This window comes from Protobothrops mucrosquamatus, unplaced genomic scaffold (assembly GCF_001527695.2).
Source record: "Protobothrops mucrosquamatus isolate PMUCROS unplaced genomic scaffold, P.Mucros_1.0 scaffold336, whole genome shotgun sequence".
In the NCBI taxonomy this organism is placed as follows: domain Eukaryota; kingdom Metazoa; phylum Chordata; class Lepidosauria; order Squamata; family Viperidae; genus Protobothrops; species Protobothrops mucrosquamatus.
This window is the reverse complement of record NW_015386674.1, coordinates 334,867-362,812: the sequence shown is the minus strand read 5'-3', so window position 1 is coordinate 362,812 and position 27,946 is coordinate 334,867. Positions and strand designations below refer to the sequence as shown.

General features: G+C 41.7%; 1 protein-coding gene across 1 annotated transcript; it reads right to left on the bottom strand.

Annotated features, from left to right (window-relative positions):
• Nucleotides 1–63: 63 nt before the first annotated feature.
• Nucleotides 64–27,362, bottom strand: HOOK2 (hook microtubule tethering protein 2). The gene is made up of 22 exons (XM_015815323.1): nt 27,270–27,362; nt 19,770–19,855; nt 18,252–18,324; nt 17,362–17,412; nt 16,600–16,732; nt 16,042–16,109; nt 15,692–15,754; nt 15,430–15,510; nt 13,077–13,234; nt 12,837–12,977; nt 11,684–11,885; nt 11,198–11,308; nt 10,927–11,014; nt 10,498–10,567; nt 9,525–9,662; nt 8,056–8,143; nt 6,521–6,555; nt 6,204–6,289; nt 5,626–5,729; nt 4,366–4,473; nt 2,290–2,361; nt 64–1,412 (listed from the first exon to the last, which is right to left on the bottom strand). The coding sequence occupies exons 1-22, from the start codon at nt 27,315–27,317 to the stop codon at nt 1,275–1,277; spliced, it is 2,142 nt and encodes a 713-aa protein (XP_015670809.1). The 5' UTR covers nt 27,318–27,362; the 3' UTR covers nt 64–1,274.
• Between the last annotated feature and the right edge of the window lie 584 nt (nt 27,363–27,946).

Here is a 27,946-nt window from a genome sequence, read left to right as displayed (position 1 = left end):
TTCAGATTCCCCTCCCCCCAAAGACCAGACCAAAGGAATATATACCATTTGTTTATTTTACATAGGAAGACAAAGGTTTAATTTTAAAATAATTCCTAAGGCATAGTATAGGAAGTTAGCCTTTGGGACATCACATTACTAGAGAAATAATATGACAAAATACATTTTAGAACCTTTATTTGTAATGAAAAGATTCTACAGACATATTCTGTCACCCTCCCTCAACATTGCATGCCAGGTTTCTGTCCAATAGAAAAATAAAGAGGCAGAGACCTGCCCAGATGAACAAATTGCTTTACAAAATGTATAATTTACAGCAGTAAAACTATATTTACTAAAAAATAAAAACACACTTTAAAGAACAAATTTTAAAAGGAAACAGCTTCTTACAACTTCCAGGATGGAAGGGTGATCCAAAATTAGACAAGGCATACTAACAGAATAAAACAGAGTACCCTTTTTTTTGTTAAATAAAAGCACCAGACTTTAAATATTGCTGTGAAAACAGTATAGTTATAGGAATACACTCAAATGGTCCATGGGCAGGACTGCAAGCTCCCTTTTCTTTAAGTCTGTATCTAGGTAGTGTTTATGGAGATTCAACTTGTGTTTTTTTCTGCGCTAATCCCTTCTTGGAAGGTAACCATTAAGCAAAGCTAGGTCTGGTGAGCTTTAGGTGCTGCCACAATGGAAGGGGAAGCTGTCGGAGCTGCTACGAGTTGTCACAGGATTCGAGCCCTAGTCAAAAGTCCACATTCAGAGCTATTACCTCACCCTTGTACATTCAATTCTCAAGACGGGCAGAGAGAGCCTGCATTCTCACTGTAGCAAAAGAGAGCCGATCTACCAGAAATTTAAAATATCCTCCCTGTAGCATGAAATAAACTTTTAACTTTTAACACAGCACACACATCATGTAAAATGCAAGAGGAGGTGGTGACCAAGTAGTGGTGAAGAGCACTTCTCTAGGGGACTTGTTTTACAACAGCTCCCAGCAGTGTGTCGTAAAAAGAAAGTCAGGTTGAGTTTATATTTGCTGGAGAAAAGTCAATCCTTGGCTGCCCCAGGCCACATTCGTCTGGTTTTAGAGGCAAAAGCTCAGGGAAGAAGGACTCTTGGAACAGCAGAAAATTACTCTCAGCAATATGGACGGAGGCTGGAATTCCCAAACAGACACCACTGCACAGATTAAGAGCTCCTTTTGGATAAACTCAAAGCACACATGCACTAAACAGCTTTTCCAGATCACAATCCGTAAAGGCGACTCATCTGTATCAAAGCAACAAGGGCTGAGTTCGGCTCAGGTGACCCCGACGATTATTGGTGGCCAATCTTTGCTGGGCCAAGAACGATTGGACTGTTGGAGGATTAGACGATCGCTTTTCTGTAGCCCGTTGGTGCAGCGTTAGGCCCTGTGACAGGGGAAAGGAATCGACTTGCGTTGTCAGACACCTGGATAACCATTCTCTAATATTCTTTTGAACTGAAGAAAATGTAATTATGTCAAACAGCCCAGGTATTTAATAATATTCAGTGATGCTGAAAGCTAGACCTGAATCAGCATCTAACAATGTCTAAGACCCTTACACTGCAGAAGGGCCAATAAAATATTAAGTGTTCAATTGGCACGGTTAAATCTATGTTAAATACTAGGAAAAACAAATTTATTTTTCACATAAGCTCAAATCCCCACAATGGAGAATCGCAGAAACTCCCATTGATTTTAAGATTCTTCTCTCTCAGAATTGCTTGTTGCCAGCAAACTAACACTGCCATCTTTTTGCTCCTTCTTTTTTCACTATTCAGCACAGAATTTAGATTATTAGAAATGTCAAGAGGTTAGGAAAACTCTGGATCTTACTAAATGTATTGTTCTCTTTCAAGTTAATAATGTCGTGCATGCCCCCACAGCATGGAAAGACTCTCTTCTTTTCAGTGTTTTTCTAAAAAAAAAAAAAAGGGTGCCGGAACTCACACACGTCATACAACCTGCCTTGCCTACCCTGCAAGGTTCCATCCAAAAAAGGTGCCGGAACTCCATTCTGGGCGTTCTATGAGAAAAAAAAAAGCCCTGCTTCTTTTATATTTTTATCAAGAGCAAACTCTGATTGGCCAGAAGATAATTAAAAATTCTGGGATAGTAAACTGGGTATCGATGACCTGCCTCTATGTATGGAAATGTGAGCCTGCATCTATATCCAGGATAAACTCCTTCTGTGTGGTGACAGTTTTGTGGCTACTAGATATAATTCAGGTTCTTGCTGTTTCTCAAACCCAGGTCAAACTCACCATGTTATACCAGGCAGTGATGATGAGTTTTTCTTCTTGCTCCTGCTGAGATTTTGTCTTCTCAAAATCAGACTAATACAATGAGAAAATGAGAATACAATCCCTTCAGTACCAAAGAATGTCAGGGCAGCTGGGAACATTACAGATAAGCTTAAAAAAAATAAATCCTTCAAACGTTATGAAATACTTTCCCAAACAGTCTGCCCTAAACAGATAGAAACTCTTTAACTCTCTGAGGTAACCAAGGATGATGAGATGAAGGGCACATACATGCTTCTCCTCTTTAAGAGGGATTCAGTTCCATTAGATCTTCAATTTTAAGAAGACTCCCTTCAGAGCAGGGGTTTCAAGCTTATTCTTTAATCAGTTAAAAAATAATTGCCCAAATCTCTGATCAAAAGGAAAATGATAAAAAATTGACTGCATCCAGATGAACTACTTTTTGCCCTTAGTGTCTCATGGAACCCTCAGATTTTTGCAGAAGCCTAGGGTTTCAAAGGAAATTGAAAAACCCTGCTTTAAAGCATAACTTTGGCCCTTTAGTTTCAGTATTTGTTTTCTTTCACAATACTCTACAATCCAATTCAGGAAGGGGAGAAAAGGAAAGAAAAAACGATTCCTCGATGTCACAAAAATGCTGAAGGTGATTTGGAAAGACTATACCAAGGCAACAGGAGGATGGCTATAAAGCAAAGCGACCCTCCAAAAATGGCAGGATGGGGAGGAGAAAAATACCATGAGAAACTGAGAAAAAACAAAAGAATCAGCAAAGCAGACTGAGAAGGGATTATACGCTCTACATGCGCTGCTGATCACAAGGGGGGGGCAGTCCCAACATTTGTGACTGAAGATTGCCTCAGAAGGCTGTTCAGGATGCTTTCCAAAAATCCCATAGATCAAAAACTCTGATCAACCTACATTTATTCTTGAGCAGAATTAAATTTGAGAAAATGAACATTCACCGCAAAAACATAAAGCCCCCGATTTACTAATAGAATGTTAGCAAAGTTTTTGTCAGATCCTTGCTTGCATTTTAAAAAGTCTTCATCAGAACTGCTTAATCATTCCAGACAGTACTGTTTGGCCTGGTCCAACTAGTTTCTAAAGAAGAAGCCCTTAGTACATAGTCATATATACTAATTTGTTGCTATACTAAGACATAACTGTAGCTGGTATTTTAAGACCAACTTAAACAACGGGTGAGATAAAAAGGACATTCCTTCAGTTTTGCTGCAGATTCCTAGTCTGCCAATTAAAGAAGAAGAAGCTTGCAAGAAAAAACAATTTCATGAGGTGTAAAGAAGATAGAGAGGCAAGTCACGCAGATGTGAAAGAATTAACAACCTGGTAAGGCATCTGCAATAGACCTTTGCTAATTTCATTAGTCTTATTAGGCTCCCTGCTTCAGGGAAGTGAGACTGGGAAGTTAACAGGGCAAAAAGCAATCACTATGTGCTATACACATGCCCAGAGGGAGTCAAATGGGATGGACAAAACAACCTCATGTATGGAAAGTTCAACTATTATACTGTCCACGATTACAACATGTATGGGTAATTATTACTGTAAATTACCCCAGGAGGCCAGGGGGAAAAAACCATGCAATTTCTAAAATATTCAGGTAATTTAAATATGCAACCTGATGTAGTTCTCTGAACAAGATTCTCTTTCCATGTAATATAAAACATGAGATTGGTGTACTCAGTAAATCACAGTTTATTTGTTCACATGCCACACTAGGTCAAGCCTAAAAAAATATTAACATTTAGTGGAAAATATGAATCTAGCCAATGCATAAGGAAGGCTGCAATTATTGTCCTTAATCAGGGCTGGCAACCTGAGGCCAGAAGGCACAAACCCTCAAGTCTTTTCTATGTATAAGTAAGTATGATGTAGCTTGAAAAAATTAAAGATTACAGCCTAACTTTTTCTCAAATCTAGGAAACAATCTCAATACATCCTAGTCCCATTAATTTCATATCATCCATCAAACCACCCATCCAAAAATATTTAAATGGGCCCCTTAGCCATGGGAAAGTTGCTTACCCTGTCCTTAACAAAGGAAGAGGACCTCACCTCAAGGTGACTTATTTTCTTATCTTTTTCTTGCAGTTGGTTCTTCAGTGCCTGAATCTCCAAAGGAACTACGTGAGGCTGTTGCTTGGGGTCTAGCTTCTTGATGACCTGTAGAAGAAGTGAAGCCGCTGCCGCATAACTAAGCCTCTGAGAATGTGGACTAGTAGATACTAGAAAAGCTCAGAAACAATATTCTTGATATGAATTACCCTCATTACCAAACAGCATATTCACAAAGTTATTGGTCTGGTTTACATATGTGCTAAATCATGATTAGTAGTTTATTTTGATCGATCATACTATTATGCCTGAATTTAGAATCCTGACATATACTATTATTTGTCCAAGTTTTTTTCTAACTCATGTATGTGCAAGATCAGAACAGCCTGAAAATAGAGCACCCTACTGCATTTTCTCACTATCCCTAGCAATCATATAGTTCTCCCAACTCTTTAATGAGTAGAAGCCAAATGGAAATATTTCATTTCCTCCTCAGAAAAATGCACACAGGTAAAAGAGAGAAAAACTCTCAAGTGCCTTCAAGAAACCCTACAGAGTAAATGGTGCTTTATTGCTCTTAGGACCCTGGAGATACCAATAAGATAATTACAAAAGAAACAGAAGATAAACAAATCAAAAATTAGTTAGGCAAGTCATAACTAATTTGCTTAACTAAAAGACAGCCTCTTATGACCTCAACAAATCTTGGCTGAAATACATCTTGCTTCAGCAATACAGATGAAGCCAGCAAATCCACGAGATGTAATAAACACAGTCTCTATTGCGTTAATAATAATAATAATAATAGTAAAGTTGGGACCTTGAAGGTCATCTAGTCCAACCCCCTGCTCAGGCAGGAAACCCTATACCATTTCGGACAAATGGCTGTCCAGTCTCTTCTTAAAAACTTCCAGTGTTGGAACATTCACCGCTTCTGGAGGGCAGGTTGTTCCACTGGTTAATTGTTCTAACTGTCAGGAAGTTTCTCCTTAGTTCTAGGTTGCTTCTCTCCTTGATTAATTTCCATCCGTTGCTTCTTGTCTTGGCTTCAGCTGCTTTAGAGAATTGCTTGACTCCCTCTTCTTTGTGGCAACCCCTGAGAGATTGGAACACTGCTATCATGTCCCCCCTCGTCCTTCTCTTCATTAAACTAGACATGCCCAATTCCAGCAGCCTTTCCTTATATGCTTTAGCCTCCAGTCCCCTAATCATCTTTGTTGCGTTCATATGTAGCAGTGCAAGTACAAAGACCTTGCTTACTGTGCAGGCTTTATCCATGTAGCGTTTATACCGCTCCTCCATAGCTCTCATATCTTCATCCTTTTTCTTCAATGTCTGCTGAAGTTCATCAATTTTCTTGGCAGCTGTTGGAAAAGAGAGAGACCTGGTTATCTATTCTCTAGTATGCAGTTTGGAAGTTTGTGGGGAGGTAGGGAAGAAAGAAATTTTGTTCCAAATCTCAGGAACTTCTGGGTATCTCAACTGAGAATTTCATCCTGGTTACAGAGCACCTCTTCTCATTCCGTGGTCAAGAAAGACTAGTCTAGGGGTAGGCAACCTCGGCTCTTTTATGACTCATGGACTTCAACTCCCAGAATTCCCGAGTCAGCTATGCCTACCCCTGGACTGAGGTTGCCTACCCCTGGACTAGGCCAATCTGTTATGCATCTAAAGCAGGGGTCTTCAAACCTTTTATGACTTGTGGACTTCAACTCCCAGAATTCCTCAGCCAGGCATGCTGGCTGAGGAATTCTGGGAGTTGAAGTCCACAAGTCATAAAAGGGCCACGTTTGAAGACCCCTGATCTAAAGCAATAGGAGCAAATTCCAATCACTTACTGCTGCTGGTGTCTGCTTTGGGTTCCAGCTCATCAAGGCATTCCTTCTTCTTCTGAAGCTCTGCATGAGCCTCGTGCAATTTCTCTCTGGACAGAAGATGAGACAAATCGGAATGTGTTACACAACTGTTTTTGAGGATAACAGCCAGAAGGTCAAAGGCTGTGGTTTGGAAGTGCATTACAACCAGTAAGATTCAAACAGTACTGCTAGAGGCTTTAACAGGCTGATAAATATGTACTGTAGGAAGTCTCTTAGGCTTTATATTCATAGAGTTTTTTCCCCAACCCTATCTTAAAATACTGAATGGAATCACTTACAGGTGCTCTTCCAGTTTCTTCTGCAACAGGGAAGACTAAAGGAGAAAAAAGGAAATGAGTGCTCAGAATTGTGTTCGTGCTGAGAAAGCAGACTGGAACAATCTAACATTTTCTCATTGCCCATTAGAAGGAGTACTGCTATGCTTGGTATATATGGCACCAAACATTAAAACCTATGTACATTCAGCACAAAGTCCTGGAAACCTGTTATATATATATATATACACACTGGCTTTGAAAGCTTCACCTTGACTGGATGTTGGCAAGATTAGATTTAAGTACAGATTTGTGATCACAAACTAAAATAGATAGATTGGGATGCTCCTGAATTCAAATGTATTATGAAGATGAAGCTGGAGAGTTGCATTCAGTTCCGTAGACACCAAATCCTCTTAAGAGGCAGTACAGAAACCGACAGATAGAATTTGTAATGTAACTGAGCAAATATGGTCTGTTGTTCAACACAGAATCCTGTATGTATCTGAAACAGTTACTGACTGGGTAAGGGAAATTGCAGCTCCTCAGAGATATCTTATAATACATACAGTAATATATTGGTACCTTAGATCATCAGTATGTAAACTGGAATAACTAATTTATATTTATTGATCAGCACATTTAGATTCTGTCTTTCTCTTGGAAGCCCAAGCTAGCACTTATTGGAGTCTCCTTTCATTCTACATAGTGCCATGACTGTGTAATAAGACTGGGCTGAGTTCAAAGATGTGTAAGGAGCAAAGAAGCCAAATGTCTTCCTAATCCCATTCCAAACATGAAGCCACTAATATTTCTAAGCAGACCTTATATAAGTGCTTGGTATGGAAACCCACATAACTGTCCTTTGTTAAAGCACAAAAAACAAACTCTGGCAGAAGAAAAACAACAGTGCATTTTAGGAATGAAACACAGATTATGAGAGCAATGCAGGATATGCAAGTACTTACAATGGCCTAGGCAGGACAGTCAGCAAGTCAAGAGGGGAGAAAGAGAGGGCTATTAGTAAAGTGGATTGGGTATGTGGGGACCCAGGAGAAAAACAGAGATCAGCCTAAGGATTAATGCTGAAGTTCAAGACAAGACATGGGAAAAGGACATTAAGAATAGCAACACAATATTCAGGCAAGTATCATTCTAGCTAAATAGCACTCTTTGTCCAACATGCCCACTTCAAAATCAGGGAGGGGGGGGAAAGAAACTCTCTGCCATCCACATGAAAAACACCCACAATTGTAAGGTTTAGATTTCCATTTGTTCTGAAGCAACTGGTAGAGAAAAACAGGAAATATACAACTGTCCCAAACTTATATTCAAAATTCAACTCAGAATTAAATGGTGGAGTATGGGACACACTTCTTTTTAATACAGCTCTATACAGCTGGTAGGTGGGGGATACCAATCCCATTACTGCTTTTTTGTAAGGAACTCTGCACTGAGGCAGGGAGTGGATGGAATATCAGCTCCTATGAAACTTTTATTTCACAGCCTTCTGCAAGGCCCACTTAAGATGTTCTAAACCCATTTTCAGAGAAACTCACATCTTCTGCTTTGCTTCCTTGTTCTTGGAGGGTACGCTGGAGGTCCTCCACTTGTGCCTTAAGCTGAGAGATCTGTTGCTGGCTCAGCCTAGACAGAGAAATCAAGATACCTCCACTGACAAAAGCCCAGTAATGTAAAAACAGATTGTTCAAAAGTATCTTCACTTTTTTCATTTTAGGTTTTTGGTTCTGTTGCTCACTTTCCCAGAAAGAAGCCTTCTTGCATACATCGGGCCTTACTTCTAAGCAGGTACATCTACTACTACATTTCCAAGAGCAAGATAGCTTTTTATGAAATTCACACTAAATCTTCACACGTTATGCAAAGCCATGGCTCACTTAACCATACCGTACTGAATAAATCACTTTGTACAACGTAGCGTGCCAAAACCAAACAAATCATGGGAAGATTTGTTACAATGTGTGAATCGATCCATTGAACCCCAAATTATCCTATAACTGGTTAAACATTACACCTGAAAAAGAACTCCATCCATTTTCCAATCTTCAAAATGGCAGTTTTGTGCAACCAGAAGATTGCCCAAGCCCCTTTTCATTGCAGGACGAATTTACTGTCATAAAATAGTGGGGCTTTCAAACTTCCATGATTTATGACTGTTACACTACTAAGATCTTACCAAGGCCTCTCCCAGCTGCAGAAAACTACCAAAGGCAGCCCTGTGCAACTAAGGACTATAGGGGTTTCTCTACAGCAGTGTTTCTCAACCTTGACAATTTTAAGGCATGTGGACTTCAACTCCCAGAATTCCACACCCAGCAATGCTGGCTGTGGAATTCTGGGAGTTGAAGTCCACATGCCTTAAAATTGTCAAGGTTGAGAAACACTGCTCTACAGCCTAGTCTGCAATCATAAACATTCATATTCTTAAGTTACAAAGCACTGCTCCAGTGCTTAGAAGAAATCTTTTGAAATCTTGAACTATAAGACCTTACAATTCTCTGTAATTCCCAGCTGCATATTATTTTTGAGCTTGTTGTATATGGATGGGAGCGGGGTGAATCAAAGGAACAAATAGCCAAGGCTATTTTCCATTTCTGAGTGACTCCAATGCAAACAGAGAAAATCACCATTGCTATTTAAAAATGTAAGCAGCATAAGGTAATTCTCTAACGTTATCTTCATACGGCATCAGGCACAGGGTACTTGAGCTTAAGACCCCCCCACCCCTTATTTAAATATAAAAGCTAAAATGTTGCTCCACAGGATTGAAATAATAGGCCAACATCAATGAGCTTCAAAACACTAACCGGAACAAAGTAACATCAAACACTATGTTAAAAGTGCCAATTTGAAACGCTTAGCGTACCCAATACAAACCAATACATGGCATGCTGGCTTCTGTTTCAATAATAAAGTGTGGCAATTTCTTCAATCTCTGCCGAGGATTAAATAAGAAAAACTAGATTTCCTTGCAGGAAATGAGAAACTTTTCAGCTCTCCTGCATACCTTTGTTGGGCCTCTAACTGGTTTTTAGTGCGGTTGGATTCTTCCAGAAGTCCTTGCAATTCAGCCTGTTCTTGCCGGTATGACACCTCCTGAGCACATAACATCTTATTCTCGTGCTGTAGCCGTACAATGGTCTCCCTGGGTACAAGAAAGCCAATTTCAGGATTACTGAAGAAGGAAGACCAGATTTATCTGGAATTCTGGGCCATGGGGGGAAAAAATATGTTTCAGTACAATCCTCATTCAACCTTTTTATTCCAGATTATTGTTTTCAGGGATTCACCTGCTTTCAGCTCTTTATGACCCGATGATAGCAGAAAACAAAATAGATGACTGTTTCTAAAATGCATCTAAACGCATGAGGAATTAGCAAAAATTCACCCTGTGACAGATGGCCATGAATGATGACCAAGGAATTAATGACATCGTTGGGATCAACAAGTAGTCCTCACTTAGTGACTGCCTTGTTTAGGGGTCATTTACATCTATGATGAAAAAGTAATTTTACCACCAGTGCTTCAACCTTCACAGGTCTGTAAAGCAAAGGAAAGCCGAAATAGGATCATAAGCCTAATTGAGATTTCACTTAGTGATTGTTTCCCTTAACAACAAAGTTGCTGGTTTCAACTGTGGCCGCTATACAAGGACTACCTGTACTAGCAACCTAGAGAGCATCTGCTCTTCATTCTCTGCACCAGGAAGAATAAAATCAATTCATCTGGCATGCTTCCTAGTGTGGATCTTCTAGCAACAGTAATGTACCTCTTTGGCTGATGGAAGGAGACAATTATAATGAATTAAGGTTAAACCTCACTAGGATCCGGAGGCATTTACCCTTATTTCAAAGAAAAGGTCCCCAAAGTAGTAAAGTTTATTTTAGTATTATCCTTATTGATAATAATTATTAAAACCATCACCATCAAAAGATATCTTATATATATACATTTTGCATAATCAAAAAACAGCATTTTACTTTAATTCTGCTGGCATGATTTCAGCTGCTAAATTATCCATTGGAGAAGAAATGTCTTCCAATATAGCATCTGCAATAAGGTAGGGAACAAAAATTATTATTATTATTTTAAAAAGGGGGTATTGGGGAGGGGGACTGTCAATTATCAAGTAAAGTTTCAACCTTTTACACTTGACCACCATATACTACATCTATATTGGTGCAGTTATATGGTATAGCCACACTAAGAATGCTCTAATGTAGGAGATAATATTTCTCAGAATGGGCAAGGAGGAGGAAATGCAAGTTGGGAAAAGATTTATTTAAGTTTAGATGACTATGTTGGTCATCTTACTCAACTGTTCAAGAGATCAGCTCTGCTTCCCTCCTGAAGTAATACAGGGAAGCCTCTGAGAGAACAAGCAGGGGAAGTTTTTTTTCCCAACTCACCTGCTTGGTGTAGGAATTTCTGCTGCACTTGAGCACATCGCAATTCCTCATTAGCCTCCCGAAGGGCCTCCCGCTCTTCAATCAGTCTCTGTGGAAATACTCTTAACATCACTTCCCTCACAAACTACTTCAAACATTAGCCCATTAATTATTTCCTGAAGCAGTACACAAGGCCAGCATGCCAAGGCACCTCTTCCCTCCAGATTTCTTTACCCTTAACCCCCCCTGCCAAGGGGAGGAATACCCAACCCGAATACCAATTCTGCATTACCTCCTTTTCTTTTACCAGCGCCTCAAACTTCTCCTTCAAATTTTTGTATTCAAACTGCCATTTCTCTGCCTTCAAGGCTTCCTCTCCATGTTTGCTGTGGAGCTCTTGCACCTGAGCAGGAGAAAAAAAAAATGGAGATCTGCCTGGAGACTTTATCAACAGTCTCTTCTGCTTCCTCTTCTTTCTTTCCCATTTTGCAGATATCAGCCCGTTGCTTCCAATCAAAGGTATGTCTACGTTAAACGCTTTCATATGCCAAAATTTACACTGACCGTAAAGCTGCAGTTGTGACAACTGTTCTGTCTCCAAAGCCGTAATAACAAAGCTACAGTTAAGCCATAGCACAGATACAGTAATCTGTTTACTTCTAATCAAATGACTTTTCCGCAAAACATTTCTACTTCTCAGCAGCCCTGCCATAGCAGCTTGCTGGCCTTATCAGCTCAAGGCTTCCAGCTGATCAAACAGGACCTTCTTCCACCGTACCTGTCTTTTATGAGCTTCTAGTTGGGCACGCACAGCATTGGCCCGCCTCAGCTCTTCCTCCAGCTCACAGGTGCGCTGCATATAAACTGTGTTTCGCTCTTCTAGCAGGCGGACCTGCCGACGTAGGTCCCCCAGGTCTTCCAGCTTCTTTTTGTAAGAATCTACCATGGTTTCCAGCCGTCCCACCCTGTCTGATGAATGGCTGTAACAAGCAAAAATGGCAGTGTAACATTTCCCACATATTTTAACATCAAATCAGTTCCAGTTCTCATCTAACTGCCTGCTTTTTATCTAGAAAAGTAACTCTCTTGGCTATTGGAAGCATCAGTGTAAAGCAATGATATTGCTGCACAAGGTCAGTATGTACCACTGACTGAAACAATAACAGTAAGAAACAAGTGTCCCATTCGTATTAATCCTAATGCTTCTATGTTCTGGCCACCAATTTAGCCTTAAAGCTGAAAGGGCACCCAAACGATGCATTCTAGGCATAGGAATCAAAGTGTGACGGGATCAAAAGTCAGCAGGATTCTATATTTAACAATAATGTATTTATATACAATCTCTGACAAACCAGTTTGTATGCTGTATTTTTAGAATTAAAGGAAAAGCCCAAAAGCTTAAAAAACAAAGCTGGCTTCTACAATTTGGAACACAACATTTGCAACAGGCATCTTAAGGCATACTTTGTGCTGAGTTAAAATTCAAACATGGGAGAAGGGAGTCGAGAAATGTATACAGCCACAACAAATGCTGACAGAAATACATTAGCAGGTCAGCCCAAGCTGGATTCTATAAAAGAAGCTTATTCCATATTCCCATATGCAATTCCTTAAATTTCAAGTTACAGCTAATCCAAACTACTACATTCCAGAGCTTCAAGTGTCCTTTTCAGTGCGTGGGCACATATAGGTCACAAATCATCTGGATTCTTGTTTGCAATATACTTCTTACACAATTCCTAAATGCCTTTTAAATGAGCAAGCTGTCTTATTTTCCAAAATCAGAACATCTTAGAAATATGTAGCACTCAATACACACGTGCAGGTTTGACCTATCCCAGTGCATCATGGCTTGTTTCCCAGACCACTCGCAAATACACCTACAGAAATAACATTTTGCTGCCTTATAGCCAAGGTATCAAAAGACTCACCGAAGGACATCCATTTCGTCTTTGAGGGATTGTGCTTCCTCTGCCAGGCTAGTCAGCTCCTCATTACGGCGTTGCAGCTCCTGCACCTCCTTCCCCAGATCTTCACAGCGAACCCGAAAATCATCTCTACCGTTTTCCAGCCTGGCCCAAAGAGACTTAGTTAAACAAACCCAGTTTCCTGGGCCCCTAGCGATTTAGCAGAGAGTACCAACTCCCCCTCCCCACAAGTACCTGCCCTACCGGAAGTTCTCCTCTTGCAGCTGTTCTATCTGTGACTGAAGCAAAAGCAACTTCTTGCCAGTGAGTCCGGCAGCATCTGACTCCAGAGAGCATTTTTGCTCACGAAGGGTCTTGTTCTCCAGCGCCAGTAAGTTTTTTTCCTCCATTAAAATGGTGATCTAGAGGGGGAGAAGAGAGCAAGTGCCAACCAACATGGAACAACGAGGCCTCAAGGGTCTAATCCTGCGGCCATCAGGGTTTACAGGTAAACCGCACGGGGACTTAACAGCCCTCAAAATCTGAGCTCTTTAAGCTCTTCCTATAAGTGCACTAGAAAACAAAGAGGCGGGCGAGGTTTGCTGTTGCCTCTCTGCCCAGGCTCAAAAATGGAAAAGCCAAACTTCTCCTTAGTCACACCCATTCATGAAGCTATAGATAGTTACTTGCTTCTGCATTCTTGGATTGTGTGCACTAGGAAAGTCTGCAGCTGGTAATAAAACAAGACCAAATGACAACTGTGCTATGCACAAGACCTCCTACCCCATACCCAAAAAGAACACAGTTCCTCTTGCACCTCCTTCTGGGTAGACTTCTATTATTCACGCTAGAACTTCTAGCTTCTAAGCGATAGTACAAGGCAAGCAAGAAGGGCCATTTTCTCCTTCAGATCTAGTGAAATCTTGCTAAAGGTTGTGACAACAATCGTTGGCTTTTGCAACGATGAAATACTACCGACTGAAGAGCTGCAATCGTTACTTCCCCTCAACTTAAGTATGTCGAGAATCTTTAGAGGCAAGTTTGAAGCTTAAAGAAATAATTTGTGTGCTCAAAACTAAATTGTTATGAGGTCAGAAGCATCTACTCTGCCACACACCCGACTCTGTATGCCTCCCAAGCCAACCCCAAGCACTCTCAAGCAGCTGTTAACAATGGTCAGCATTGTACATGCTCATGCAAGGAGGTTAGGCAGGCCCACCAGGCATGGGGCTTTGGTGTTGGATAAGCATTTCAATTATCATAAGCAAGAGCTTGGGGAACGGGGAGGGCACTTACCGTCTGGAAAGGGACTGCATCCCCAGGGGCACTTTAGCACCTTGGAGGAGTAAAGTGGGAGGGGGTTTAAGGGACAGAGATCAACCTACCTTTTATCAGATCCCTCACCACCCATTACTATACTCCATTACTGCATAATCCAAATAACTTCTCAATTACAGCAAGTGTTACAGTGTAGTTCTATAGAAGATGAACTTATGTGTGCAAGAGGTACAGATTGTGGTCATAGACTGCACTGGGCTATAACATAGTTTGTTTTTATAAACCCAATCACTTGCAACAGCACTTAGACTTATATACCGTTTCATAGTGCCTTGCAGCACTTTCTAAGTCAGGGGTATCAAACTGCCAGCCCGCAGGCCGGTTGCATCATACGGAGGCCATGCCCACCCCAGTTCCGGCAATGCAAAAAAAGTCGCGATACGTCACGACATGTCACGTGACGCGGCAAGTTTGACACCCGTGGTCTAAGCGGTTTACAACGTCAGCCTATTGCCCCCAACAATCTGGGTCCTCATTTTATCAACCTTGGAAGGATGGAAAGCTGAGTCAACTTTGAACCGATCAGGATCGAACTCCTGGCTGTAGGCAGAGTCAGCCTGCAATACAGCATTCTAAGCACTGCACTACCATGGCTCTTACCATGATCTATGGATTGGCTTTTTGAATGAACCAGGTCACAATGGGCTTGTTAAACAAATTACGGTTTGTGATGTATGAATTCAGTTACACAGTAACAAACCTGGGTTACAGGTCACCTGACAAAGTTATCAGACTCAGGGTAGCCTCAAAACTTCCACGCTGGATTTGCTCTCTATACAAAGAGTGGAGAAAGAGAACAGCTGAGCACTGAGAGGAAGGGTAGGAGGAGGGATACACCACACTGCAGCCACACCCAGTTGGTTCCATGCAGCTTAGCAAGCCACACGATTAACAAAACGTTTGCACCTCAACCCAAAGTGTAGGATCGCACTGGGGCTTGGCAGGAGAGACAGTTTACTTTCTCCAAGGCAGAACCAATTACTCAAGTCCCCAGAGCAGAGGAGGTGCCAAAAGTCACGTTTAGGGATATATTAATCAAAACTTTCCCAAGCCACCAGTAATCATTCCCACAATGCACCAAGTATGGACAAGGTCTGCTAAATTAGCATACCCTGCAAGCCATTGAGATTTTCCCTCAGACTGAGAACTAGTGAACTTACAGAAGATCAATGGCACCTCACTGTAAGCACTTGACACATATTTTGGAATTATATCTGGAAAGCAAAAGTAGAAAAGTAAGTTTTATCTATAATATACCTGGTCTCCAAAAGGAACCCACCTGATGCTCCAAGTCATGACAATGTTGGCGCATGTCATCTGTCTCCTCTAGGTCATCACTGAGGAAGTAATACTTTCGGGACTGTAAATCAAGGCAAAGGAATGAATCAGGGAAGAACTACATGATCATAAACACACTCAAGTAACTCAATCCAATGCATGTTTTGCCTCCTCTTCCTCATCAGACAGAAAAAGGCAGAGCTCTCCATTCCTGAATAAGTAATACGCATTAGTTTGACCAGTTATATAATTCATTGGGATACCTGACTGTCGAAGTTCCCATATGTCTCTGAACTTAATGCGTCTGATGAATCTTTGGTCAACAGCTGCAAGAGAAAAGAATATCAGTGTAGAATCTAATTACATATACAGTACATAGACACATTATTTTTCAACAGACATAAATTAACTAAGAGACTTTGTAAGGTCATCCTGGAGAAGACCAAAATTATTTTGGCATCTGGGCACTATTCATTATAATTAAAACTACTGTGAAGCCGTTGGTTGGGAAGTAGTGTGATTGTAGTTTGTGAAAGAAGGGCAGTCAAAAGAAGGCTTCCAGTTCCAGACTGAATTATTTTCATGCCAGATGGCAGTCCAAAACCACACTTACCTCCTGAATAGCTGTCATAACAACATGCTGAACCGATTCTTCCAAGGTCATGATTTGCTGGATGTAATCTACAAATATATTAAATTAATAGCTCAAATTAAGACTGAATTTGTTCTTTCCTTTCTTTACTCAACTCCCCAGACTACCCTTTTATTTGAATCGTGATGCTATGATAGTTGGTCAGCATTACATTAGAGAATAGGGCTAGAAAGTGGGTAGGGCAGAATATCAGATGTTAGCACAAAGAGTTTGCCTCAATTTTAAGCAAGTGACATCCCTATGGAATCAAAGGGGGAAGAAAGGGAAAAGGAAAACTAAAAGAAGAGGAGGGAAGTGGGATCAGCAGATTCTATAACTTCTAAACTTAGTGCTAATGAAATTCCAAGCAAGTTAAGAATTTACTGTAAATAGGAAAGCAACACCACATTTTGGACAGCTGCTTGCTAGCCTCTCCATACCAATATTTAAAGTACTCACTGCTAAGATGTTCTCCTGGCATAAATGTCTATGCAGCCTTATCATCTCCCCCCTCTGTACTATCAAATTGCACACACATACCTTGCTTCTTCTCACAGCTGATGGCACAGCCTAGTATCAGCTGTAGTAATTTCCCAAGCTCAGCCGAATCCGACAGTTCTCCAACCAAGGCTACATCAGGCAACAGCTGCTCTGGGACTTGGTGGCCCAGCACCTTAGGGGATATGTAGAGAGCAGTAAAAAAAATACCTCCTAGCTGCCCATGGGCATTCTAGCATTCCAGCTATTACTATCTATTTAACTTGGCTTACCTGGTGGAAACACAATCCTTGTCAAAAAGAACTGAAGGTAGGGGCAATGTATGCAGAAGTTGGAAAGTTAGATTTTAAGAGCATTGTTGTTGTTGTTTTTAAAAAGCCACTTGCCCAATAAGTATGACAAACAACAACTCAGACTGACATATGTGATCTGTTCCTCAAACCTTCCCACTTTCATTTATCTATAAACTCTCTAGATCAAATTTGAACCAAGTTCTCACTAGCTAAAGCCCATTCTGAGTCTCAACAGAGTAGGAAGTGGGAAACCAACCAACCAACCTGTATATACATAGAAAATGAAACATTATATTCAACATATCTGAAGTAGTGCTAAGCGACAAAATCTACGGATACAAAACAAGGGATGCAGACGGAAGCTAGAAACCCATACTTTTTAATGCTGACTTTAATGTGTGTGAAATGGATAACCTGAGAGTCTTCATACCCTTGCTTATTTAATATCTCAGTAATATTAACAATTATATTGCCACTCTATCAGCAAACTCAGCCTATAGAATATACTCACATCCTGGGAGTATTCAACCACACTTTGCAGGATCTTTTTCAGGTTGCTCACCTGGGTAAGAAAAATGGCAAAGATATGTGTAGACTTGCCCAAGTCTTCCTGTTTTCAGCTATCTTCAAGAAGCCACCAAATTGAAATCCAATATTCCCAGTAATGAGATAGGAAGAGCAATCATGCTACTTAGCAAGCTTCAATGCTACCTTGATAGCAAGAAGAGTTGTGATGATTTAGTGGGCAAGAAAGCATGATACAAGCCAGGTCAATTGCCACTGCTTGGTGAAGATGGCTTACTACTAAATGCCACATTCATTTTCAAGCCAAACAGCTGATTCTATTTGGACAGCAAAGTTCTCCTGTCATCATGATGTCATCATGTTATGAACTTTCTATAGTATCTTTCAGTCTTCTGGCCCCAGTGCATTTCTTCCTCTTCTCCACTTTCTATAAAGCTGAAGCTATATTGCATCATCATGCAATCAACTCATTTCTGGACACCTCATTGCCATTTAATGATCTCCAAATAAATGTTTTCTTTTCTTCAAAAGCTCTACTTCACCCCTTCCCATTTCTCTATGAGCATTTAAAGACATTAGACTTTAACAATCCAAATTATATGCACTTGGCTCTTTGTGTTTGGCTTAACAATGCTAACTTGACATTTGTTTTACCACAGAGATATAACACAGCAAGACAAAGCCAGGATCGAGTAATGGATAATTTCCCTATTATATATTCATGTTAAATCTCCTTATTAGTCATGTTCAAAAATGGCAGAATGTACCAAATACTGAGAAGTAGTCTATCAAAACAGTTAGAAATACAAGCACCAAAGAAGACTATCTGCGACAAAATGCTTTGGGGACATCAATTCACTGAATTACAATATATACCTTCAGTCTCCAATTGTCACCACTGTCATCTTTAATTCGTAGGAGCCATGTTTCATTGAACCAAGATGGGTCTCTGGGAAGGAAAAATGCAAAGTCTTTATTTGTATTTATATGGGACAGGAAGTAAGCTCTTTACAGCAGATCACAACATTCAGTAATCCAGAATAGAAAATCCAGATGACCAGTTTTATAGTAGTTACTCAGATGTATGTTCTCCCTGTCTTTCATCCCAAAAACAAAATATTTTTTCTCATTATCCCACCATGATAAAGAAGATAATTACCATGGGAACTTTTGTTTCCCAAGCTGCAGGCTATATGTCTGATCTGATCTAACCTAGCAGTAAAATGTCCAGCTATAAATTGTACAAAAGGAAAAATGTATTGAAAGTGTTTAATTTTTTTGGAGACTTAGTCGCAAATATCTTAGATACTCTTTTATCTCAATATAGAAAAATGGGTTGGAAGCTGCATTATTATGACTTCTCACATACAAATAATGGGGTGTGACTTGGCTGGGAAAAACCTCAGACAAAAAATACTGAATTTGATATGTCGCAACCAAATTATAAGTCATAATTTCCTAGGTATTTGTATCTGATAATCATACCAGCATTCCAAAGAACGATGACTCTCTTATGCTATAATGCCCTGCAAACTGTGGTTCTCAAAGGAAGATTCCAGAACATTACAGATAATAAACATCTTTGACGCTCTAAAACAGGACGAGTAAAACAATAGTCCAGAGGCTTCATTATCAATTCTAAGATAGCTGAATCATTTATCACACGTTCATTAGCTTACACTGTCTCTTTTTAATCACAATTATCTTTTACTTGACCAGAGAGATGTATTCTTAAATAATCAAAGTTTGTTTAACCAATAAGATTTGACTATGAAGTTTGACTTGCTCCATATTTAGCAACAAATCTGTTATTGTTTACACATTTAGTAAATAATCTGTTAATCCAGTTTTGTCTATTTCTAGCTATATTTACAAAGGTTTCTTTTTTCACTGGAATGAGTTAATAATCTCAGGGTTTAAAGTGATTTATGTTTATTAAGAAAGTTATACCTTACTAGCCATGTTCATTTTATCTTTTTATTTCATTTTTATTTATCTTTTATCATATTTTATTTCTATATTATATACACTATGCACTTCAGCATTTAGTCATGCAGGCCACATGACCACAGCAGTGTTTTTGGACAATGTTGGCTCCCTTGGGTAAGAAATGGAGATGAGCACTGCCCCCTAGAGTCGGACATGACTGGACAGGGAAACCTTTACCTATTTATGTTTCTTAAGGCTAGTCAATAATCAAAATAAAGTATTTTGATATTGGCATTCAGAACGCTCACTGAGTGCTTTCAGGTTGGCAGTTTGCAAGACATAGGAACAGAGAATAGACTTTGAGGGGATAGTTGAGGGTTTTCTGCTAGACTTCCCCATCATTTGGTTTTGTGAGAATCGCTTTAAGAAACTTCCATCTTCCACTAGGTTCTTCATGAAACTCACATCTTGTGTAGCACCTGGGCAATTGTGACCCCACTAGTCAAATCCTCCATCTTGATACATGGTGATGGAACATGGAAAGTTTGCATCTGGAAAAAATAAAGTCACTTGTTAAGTACAGACAAAAGGCAATTTCCTCTATTTAGAAAAGGGATAGTCTATTCTGAAACAGAAACCATACCCTTGGATTATACAACATCATTAGGTGACCCAGCATGGTTCTATTAGATATGGTGATTATAGAAAATATTTTATCACTTTCTTATAATTTCCATTTTATAAGGAGATACAAAGTGTAAGAACTCTGTTATTACACAGAATGTTATTTTTGATCAACTAAAATTGTATGCAGTATCCTTTCCCCATCTGGGTGCTTTCCAGATTTGTATACTTCAGTGCCAGGAATTCCCAGCCCAGGACTGCTGTTGAGAATTATGAGAACTGATGTCCATACAGCAAAAATATTCTGGTTGGAGAAAACTGCTACAAAGACATAGATGTACTTAAAACCAATGATCTGCTTAAGACCAATATAAAATCTTTACCCTTTCTCAAATCACAGATCTTAAAATCTATGCCTATAAATCAGGGGTGTCAAACTGGCGCCTGCAGGCCGGATGCGTCACGTAAGGCCACGCCCACCCCGGCTTCACAAAGGCAAAAAACGTCACAATACGTCACATGACATAATCATGTTTGACACCCGTGCTATAGATCAATGGGTAGCAAGACAATAGTATCCCATATGCAATGAGCAAAAGGCAAGTATTCCCACATCCCAGCGTGCCATGTTTATATATTCCCACTTTCTAAATGGTTCATCTTATTTAGACTATAATAGTGTTTCTTACACATTTTGCTTTCAGGGCTCCTTCCCACTTTTAAAAATTATGGATGACCTCAAGACTGCTTTGCTCATACGGGTTACATTTTCCAATTATTTCGCATACTGTATTAAAAATGAAATGGATAAGATTTATATGGCATTATAAGGTGTAATGTATCAACAAAATTATTTCACTGAAGTCCTTTTTCCCCCCTCATAATGTTTTCCCACGAATCCAGAGCTCTGTTTTTTCAGATCAATTGAATGTTGATCCATTGCTTGCCATAAAAATTGACAACTGGTTTGTCATCAAGCCTTTGTCATCATAGGCTGAAAAAGAGTAATTGGCTCAAAGGCAATTAAGGAAGGACCAGAATTCACAATCTCCTGGATTCTAGCCTGGTGCCTTAACCACTAGACCAAATGGCATTCTCTAATGCCCTGTAGGTTTTACAGTTTTAGCCTTTGACATCAGACTCCATGAGGTCCCCTTAGGTTTAGGGATAGGATAACTAAATTTGTTAGCTGAAATTAATAGTTTACACCAGGGTTCCCCAATCTTTGCAGCTTGGTGGCCCGGCTGGGGGAGGGAAGGGGGGAACCGGGCCATGCAAGCAGTGGGACAGTGTGCATGCACATGCACATGCAGCTCAACTGCAAGTAGAGCTGCGTGCACATCTGCGTGCCTGCCACTTGCACAAGTTGAGCTGCGCATGTACTAGCCCTTGGCCCAGTCAATGGGAAAGCCAGCAGGAAATCAAAAGTCAAGGTAAAAAGCAGCTTAGATAAATTTTAGTACAGCTCTTGCTAATGAACATTCATTCAGCAATTGTTTGAAGTTACAATGACAATGAACAAACAGTATTTATGACCAGTCTTCAGAGTTATGGCCATTAAAGAGTCCCCATGGTTACATGATCAAAATTCAGGCAGTTGGAAGCTCTCCCCCCCAATTTATGCTTCAACTCTCTCCACCCACCTATCTCCCTTCCACCTCTGCCCTTTTGACCCCTCTGCCCTCTAGTGCCCCTGCCCCCCTTGGGAAGGTCTTGCAAGGCCAGCAGCTACCTTGTGAAGTGCCAGGCTGGGTGTATCTCGTCAAAAGCAGGAGGGTCAGAGTGCAGGGTGACCAAGAGACAGAGATGAGGGGTAGATATACAGGTGGGAGAGCTGAAGCACATGCAGCATCTTGGTGTGACAATTGCAACCCTGACTGCTGTTGTTAAACTGTGTGGTCACATGATGATGTTTTTCCTAATGTCCATGTTGCTTAGCAATGGAAATTCCAGTCCCAATTAGGGTTGTTAAGTGAGGACTATCTATATACAACAAAAGGGCAGAAGACTGAGTAATCCAATTTAAGAAATGACTGTTTCATATTATTCTTAAGGGCCAGAAATCGTATCAAGTTCTTAAATGAATATTTTTTTTAATTTATGCATTCATTTGTGTATCACTCCATTTCAAGATTCAAGTGTCTGGGTGGTTTATAAAGATGAATGCTATAAAATAAAAATCATTTTTTGTAAAAAAAAAATTAATAAAATCAGAAAAAACAATCAAAGCAGAAAAGCATGTGCCCAGTGTCACTACTAAAATCCATCCTAATGAAAAATCACAAGTAACAATCACAAATTAAACCCTGCCTAAACCAAATAACCATTTTACGAAAGGCAGATAATAAGATGGCCAGGTGAACTTCCAGGGGTGGGATGTGGAGGAGACGGAGAAGAAACACCTTCAGGACCATAATGGCCTCACCTCACCAAGGGAATATCTCTCTTGCTGCCTGCTGGTAAAACAAGTGATCACCACAGTGGATTCTAATAAAAGTATATATTTTTTTCTACTTAAGGATGATTCTACTACACAATTCCTTTTTTTCCTGGAAACAGACAGAAAAGACATTTTAGAAGACAACTCCTAAGATACTCTGGTGCTGCACCAGGTCAGGTTTTATAAGCTAAAGAAGCACATTTAATTGGCCTCGGAAACCTAATACTGTAGTAAACAGTATAGCAACCAAAATATGCAACATGAGTTCACCTAACAACATGGCTGATATATTTGGTACAATTTTAATTCTGGATTGTCTTCAAAGGTGACTAGACATGCATCATATTACAGCAATCCAAACATGTCATGATAATGGCACAAATCACTGTCACCAGAACTGCCACAAGGAAGGACTATAGTTGGCACTTAACAGTCTAAGATGGGCAAAAGTTATCTTTACCATGGCTTCCAGTGGCTCTTCTAACAGTAGCCATACATACCAGAGAATCTCCTCCCTCTTCCAAATACATATTTTGGAAACTTCAGGCATAAATATTTATAATAGGATATATTTATAGTAGGATTTTTGGTTGTATTAAGCTCCCCTAACAACAACGCCTCCAAGTTGTAAGAATAATACTGCCTTGCACTGCTAGACAGACAATGCATTTGACAACTCCGGGAATTCTGTTATTACAACAGAACTACGCCTGACAAGACCTGATAGGAGAAAAACAGTACACAGAATAAGTGACCAAACAAAGAACAAAGCAATCTAAGGAATCTGGCTTTGGACATAGAAAGAGCAGTGAGTAACCCAGTTTGAAACCAAACCAGTCCAGAAGCTTCTTGCTTAGTTGTTTGGAGGGATTCCAATAAGCATGTGAGAGTGCTCAAACAAAATTTGGCTATACAGTATTATATCCAGAAAAATTAAGGAATGTCAGCACTTCAAGACAGATCAGACTAGAAAACCAAAAGCCATGTAGGTTAGTACTATTTTTCTCATAAAGCGGTAACCTTGCAAGTCTAAATGGCTTTCTCCCTTCCTTTATTTTCTTGTGAACTAGAGAGGAACTTTGTCTGAGATATTTATTCATGAAGGGTCCTTGGTGCTCTCTCTGAACTTGCTTGTTTTCTTGCAGACATTTTATTACCCTAACTAGGTAACACCATCAGTGCTAGTAAGGAGTGCTGTTTGCTGTCAGTTTATTCATGTTTATTCCGGTTAATCTTTCGGCCAGCCCTCAAGCCCTTTTATTTGACCATTGCCTTGGTAGTGGCTATTCCTCCTGCCCGTCAAAGGCATTTCCTCTGCCCTTTACAGGAGTTAATGAAGGGTTATTAGTGTGTTGTCTTGTCACTTAGTATAATTTATCTGCTTGTCCTCATTCCCTTAGAAGTTAGCCTCTTACTGAAAGGTGTGTGTGTGTTCCCTATATTAGGGTTTTTCAACCGGTGGTACGTGTACCACTGAGGTACATTGGCACGTGGCAGGTGGTACGCAGCCCTGCCCAGCCCAGCCCAGGGTAGGCGAGGAGGGAACGAGCCAAAGCGGCGCAGCACAGGACTTGCCGTGACCGAGTCTTCAGGAGCTGCAGAGCTGCTTGGGGCGAGGCAAAGACCCCAGGATCGACACTTCCAGCAGAGAAAGGAGGAGGAGGGGGGCGAGACAGGAAGGGATATAAAAGGTGGCAGTTTGGGCGGGAGAGGGAGAGAGAGAAAAAGGACGTAGACTTGGGAAGAGGAAAGGGAAGAGGAGGAGGAGGGGCGAGAGAGGAGAGGACAAAAAACAGGCCAGGCATGCACACAGGTGGCAGCGAAAAACAGGTAAGAAATGCAGCTGGGAAGGGCCGCGACATGAGAGTCCACGTTACCTGCGCCACACCGCCCAGCCCCCAATTTCAGAAGGCAGGGGCGCGCTCTCCTCACCACGTGGAGAGGCTAGGCCTTCCTTCCTTCCTTCCTTCCTTCCTTCCTTCCATCCATCCATCCATCCATCCATCCTCCCTCCCTCCCTCCCTCCCTCCCTCCCTCCCTCCCTCCGTGCCCAGGAAGGGACAAGGAGGGGAACAGGCTGTCAATGTGGCTGGTGGCTGTGCTGCCAGTGGCCATGGCTTGTAAGGGACAAGAGCCGCACAGTGTTAAGAGCAGAGTGGCAGGAAGATATTTGTAATGAGGGAGGGAGAAAAACAGACATCCACTGAAGGATATCAGCAAATGGCCCTCGCCCTTTTCATACACCCACGGACTCCGGGGGAGGGGACGCTGCGAGCAACATGAGAGTCCATGTTACCTGCGCTACGCCGCCCAGACCCCAGCCTGGTTTCGATAGGCAGCTGCGCAGTCTTCTCACCGCATGGAGCGGCCTGGCGAGGCAAACCAGCGACATGCCGAACCTGCCTGTGTGCGCACAGAGGCAGAGGCCAGTGCATGCGCCTGGTGCATGTCATCCCGGGTGACTGTTTTGCCATGCAGGCTGACTGCATTCTCAGCGCTTCCCTTTCACCCAGGACGACAGGCACCAGGCGCATGCACTCGCCTCTGCCTCTGTGCACACACAGCAGGTTTGGCATGTCGCCAGTGTGCCTCGCCAGGCCGCTCCATGCGGTGAGAAGACCGCGCGGCTGCCTGTCGAAACCAGGCTGGGGTCTGGATGGCGTAGCGCAGGTAACGTGGACTCTCATGCCACTCGCAGCATCCCCTCCCCCAGCCTGTTTTGTGTCCTCTCTTCTCTTGCCCCTCCTCCTTCTCCTTTTCCCTGCAGCTCCAGCTGATTCTTCCTCCTCCTCCCAAGGCTGCGTCTTTTTTTCTCTCTCCCTTTCCCGCCCAAACTGCCACCTTTTATATCCCTTCCTGTGTCCACCCTCCTCCTCCTCCTTTCTCTTCCTGGTGTGCCGAAAGTGCCGATCCTGGGGTCTTTGCCTCGCCCCAAGCAGCCCTGCAGCTCCTGAAGACTCGGTCATGGCAAGTCCTGTGCTGCGCCACTTTGGTTTGTTCCTTCCCCCGCAACCCTGGGCTGGGCAAGGCCGTGTACCATCTGCCACGTGCCAATGTACCACAGGTAGTATGCGTACCACTGGTTGAAAAGCCCTGGTTTAGAACAAACGTAATTGTAATCTTCTACAATATCAAACCAAAGCAAGCCTGAGGGAAAAAAGACAGAATAGGAATACTGTATTTCAGTGGTTCTCAACCTGTGGCCCACAGACCCCTTGGGGGGCTATGAAGTCGTCACGGGGGATTTGTGAAGGCTTCAAGAAATGATATGAGATATATCTTAAATCTTGGGGGTGCGTGGCCACAAAAAGCATTTAGAGGGGGTCCGTGGTAAAGAAAAGGTTGAGAATCGCTGCTCTATTTGGAAACCACTTTTGGACTTTGTGCTTGAGGAGAGAAAAAAGGAAACTTTGATTTTGAGTTTTGCTGATTAGATAGGTTTGTTGTTGTAGAAATGGCTAGTATATATTATGTAAAAGTAAAAGGCTGAAGTTGTATGTTATTACTTTATTCTATTGTCCCAAAAAGAGTCAAGACTTTCCTTTTTCTTTTCCCTTTTATCTTAAAGACATTTTCCTCTTTCCTTTCTCCTTTCCCCTTTTCCCATTATTCTCATTTTTCTATTTCTATATTTTATATTTTGATAAACTATTAAAAATTTGTAACTTAAGATTTTAACAGGAATAAACCACATCACAGTTGGACTCTGAATACATGGGGACAGTACAGTGCCTGGGCATCAATACAAACAAAGCCCGTCACTGAAGCCTGTTAATACCAGGTGACAGTCTGCAGGTCATAGTACAGCCAACAAGGCTTCCTCCAGTAATCTCAGACATCAGCTCTTTAACAGAACATGGATCCACCTGGTAACCTGACCCCATGACATGTTATTTAAGGCTTTATTATGCGAGTCTCAGTAGGTGGCAGTATCTGGCCAATCTTTTCTAGACTCATAACTAAGGAATGCTACAGGCCAGTTAAAAAATACATCCCGAAAAGGAAGCAATGGCAAAGCACTTCCGTACAATATAGTTAAGAAAAATACACAGGTGTGTCTCACCAGGAGTTCAATTCAACTAGATCTGACCTTAATTATTTAAGCAGGTTTAAGTAGATATCTTTTGTATTATACAGAGCTTATACATAGTTTAGCTGCACGTATATTACTGTTGGCTTTTAACAGACCCTTGCTATCCATCGTCCTCACAGAAAAGCAGGTGGGACATAAAACTAGGAATCCCGAAAGAGCCAAAAGCTCCATTTAAAAAAGGTGGGCAAAGAGCAAAACCAACTAACCACAGAGCGAGGAAAAGTGACTACAAAACGTCCCGCTGAGCCAAGCAGAGGCTACAAAAGAGCGCGATCGATGCGTACGCGAAGACTAGTGGCATCGTGAGACCTTTCAAGAGGTGTTGAGAAGTCCACGGGAAGGTTGAGACTTCTGCGGCAGGAGGTCTATATTATACACGCTTCTGCACGCCCAAGCCAGCATTGCTCCCTCGTCACGCACGCTCGTTTTGAGGTCTCCAAAACAGGTGGATTTAAGAAGCCCGCCCCGACCGACACGGATTATTTCCCTCTCCGCATTTACGACCCAAGCAGGCCAGGAACTGCGAACTGGGAGCAGGAAAACTGCCGCAGATACAAGGGTGCAAACAGCAGGTGCTCTCGGAATGGGACGGTTAGGATGGCCACCGCCACCTTCTCCTCCCGGGGCAGCTCCAGGGGCAAAAGCTGGGTGCGGGGCAGCCCCGGAAAAGGACACCTGTTGAAACACTTGCAAAGGCGGCGGCTCCGGCGCGGGAGGAAAGCGTCGCGCGAGCGAGGAAGCGAGAGACGGCGCGAGGATGCGGCGAAAGCAGCGCCCACCTCCTCCCCGCGCCCCATCGGCGGCTTACCCAAGTGAGAAGCGCTCCGCACCGCTCGCCAGGGCCCATCTCGCCCATGGCTGCGCCGCTGCAGGAGCCCGTCTTCCAAGAGCCACGCCTCCTTAGAGCGGCCCTCGCGCCTCGTCCTGACGTCACCGGCGTGCAATTAAGGCGGAGGAACTGGGGGGAAAAAAAAATATGCCTCTGGAGACGCTCTAGGAAGTTTGATTTGAGTATTCCATTCGGCGAAGAAAGAAGCGCTCGGGGGCGGGGTTTGTTTGGCTCAGCGCGTAGGAGGGGCGGGCCCTCGAGACCTCCTGTGGGAGAGGCAGGTCTGGGGGTGGGCGGTGTAGTATTGATACACTCTATACATGCCCAGAGGCATATTTTATCTCGTGTACGTTCCCGTAGTACAGAAAACCATTNACAGCCATTTGTCCGAAATGGTATAGGGTTTCCTGCCTGAGCAGGGGGTTGGACTAGATGACCTTCAAGGTCCCTTCCAACTTTACTATTATTATTATTATTATTATTATTATTATTATTATTATTATTATTATTATTATTATTATTATTATTATTATTATTATTATTGTCCCAAAAAGAGTCAACACTTTCCTTTTTCTTTTCCTTTTTATCTTAAGACATTTTCCTCTTTCCTTTCTCCTTTCCCCTTTTCCCATTATTCTCATTTTTCTATTTCTATA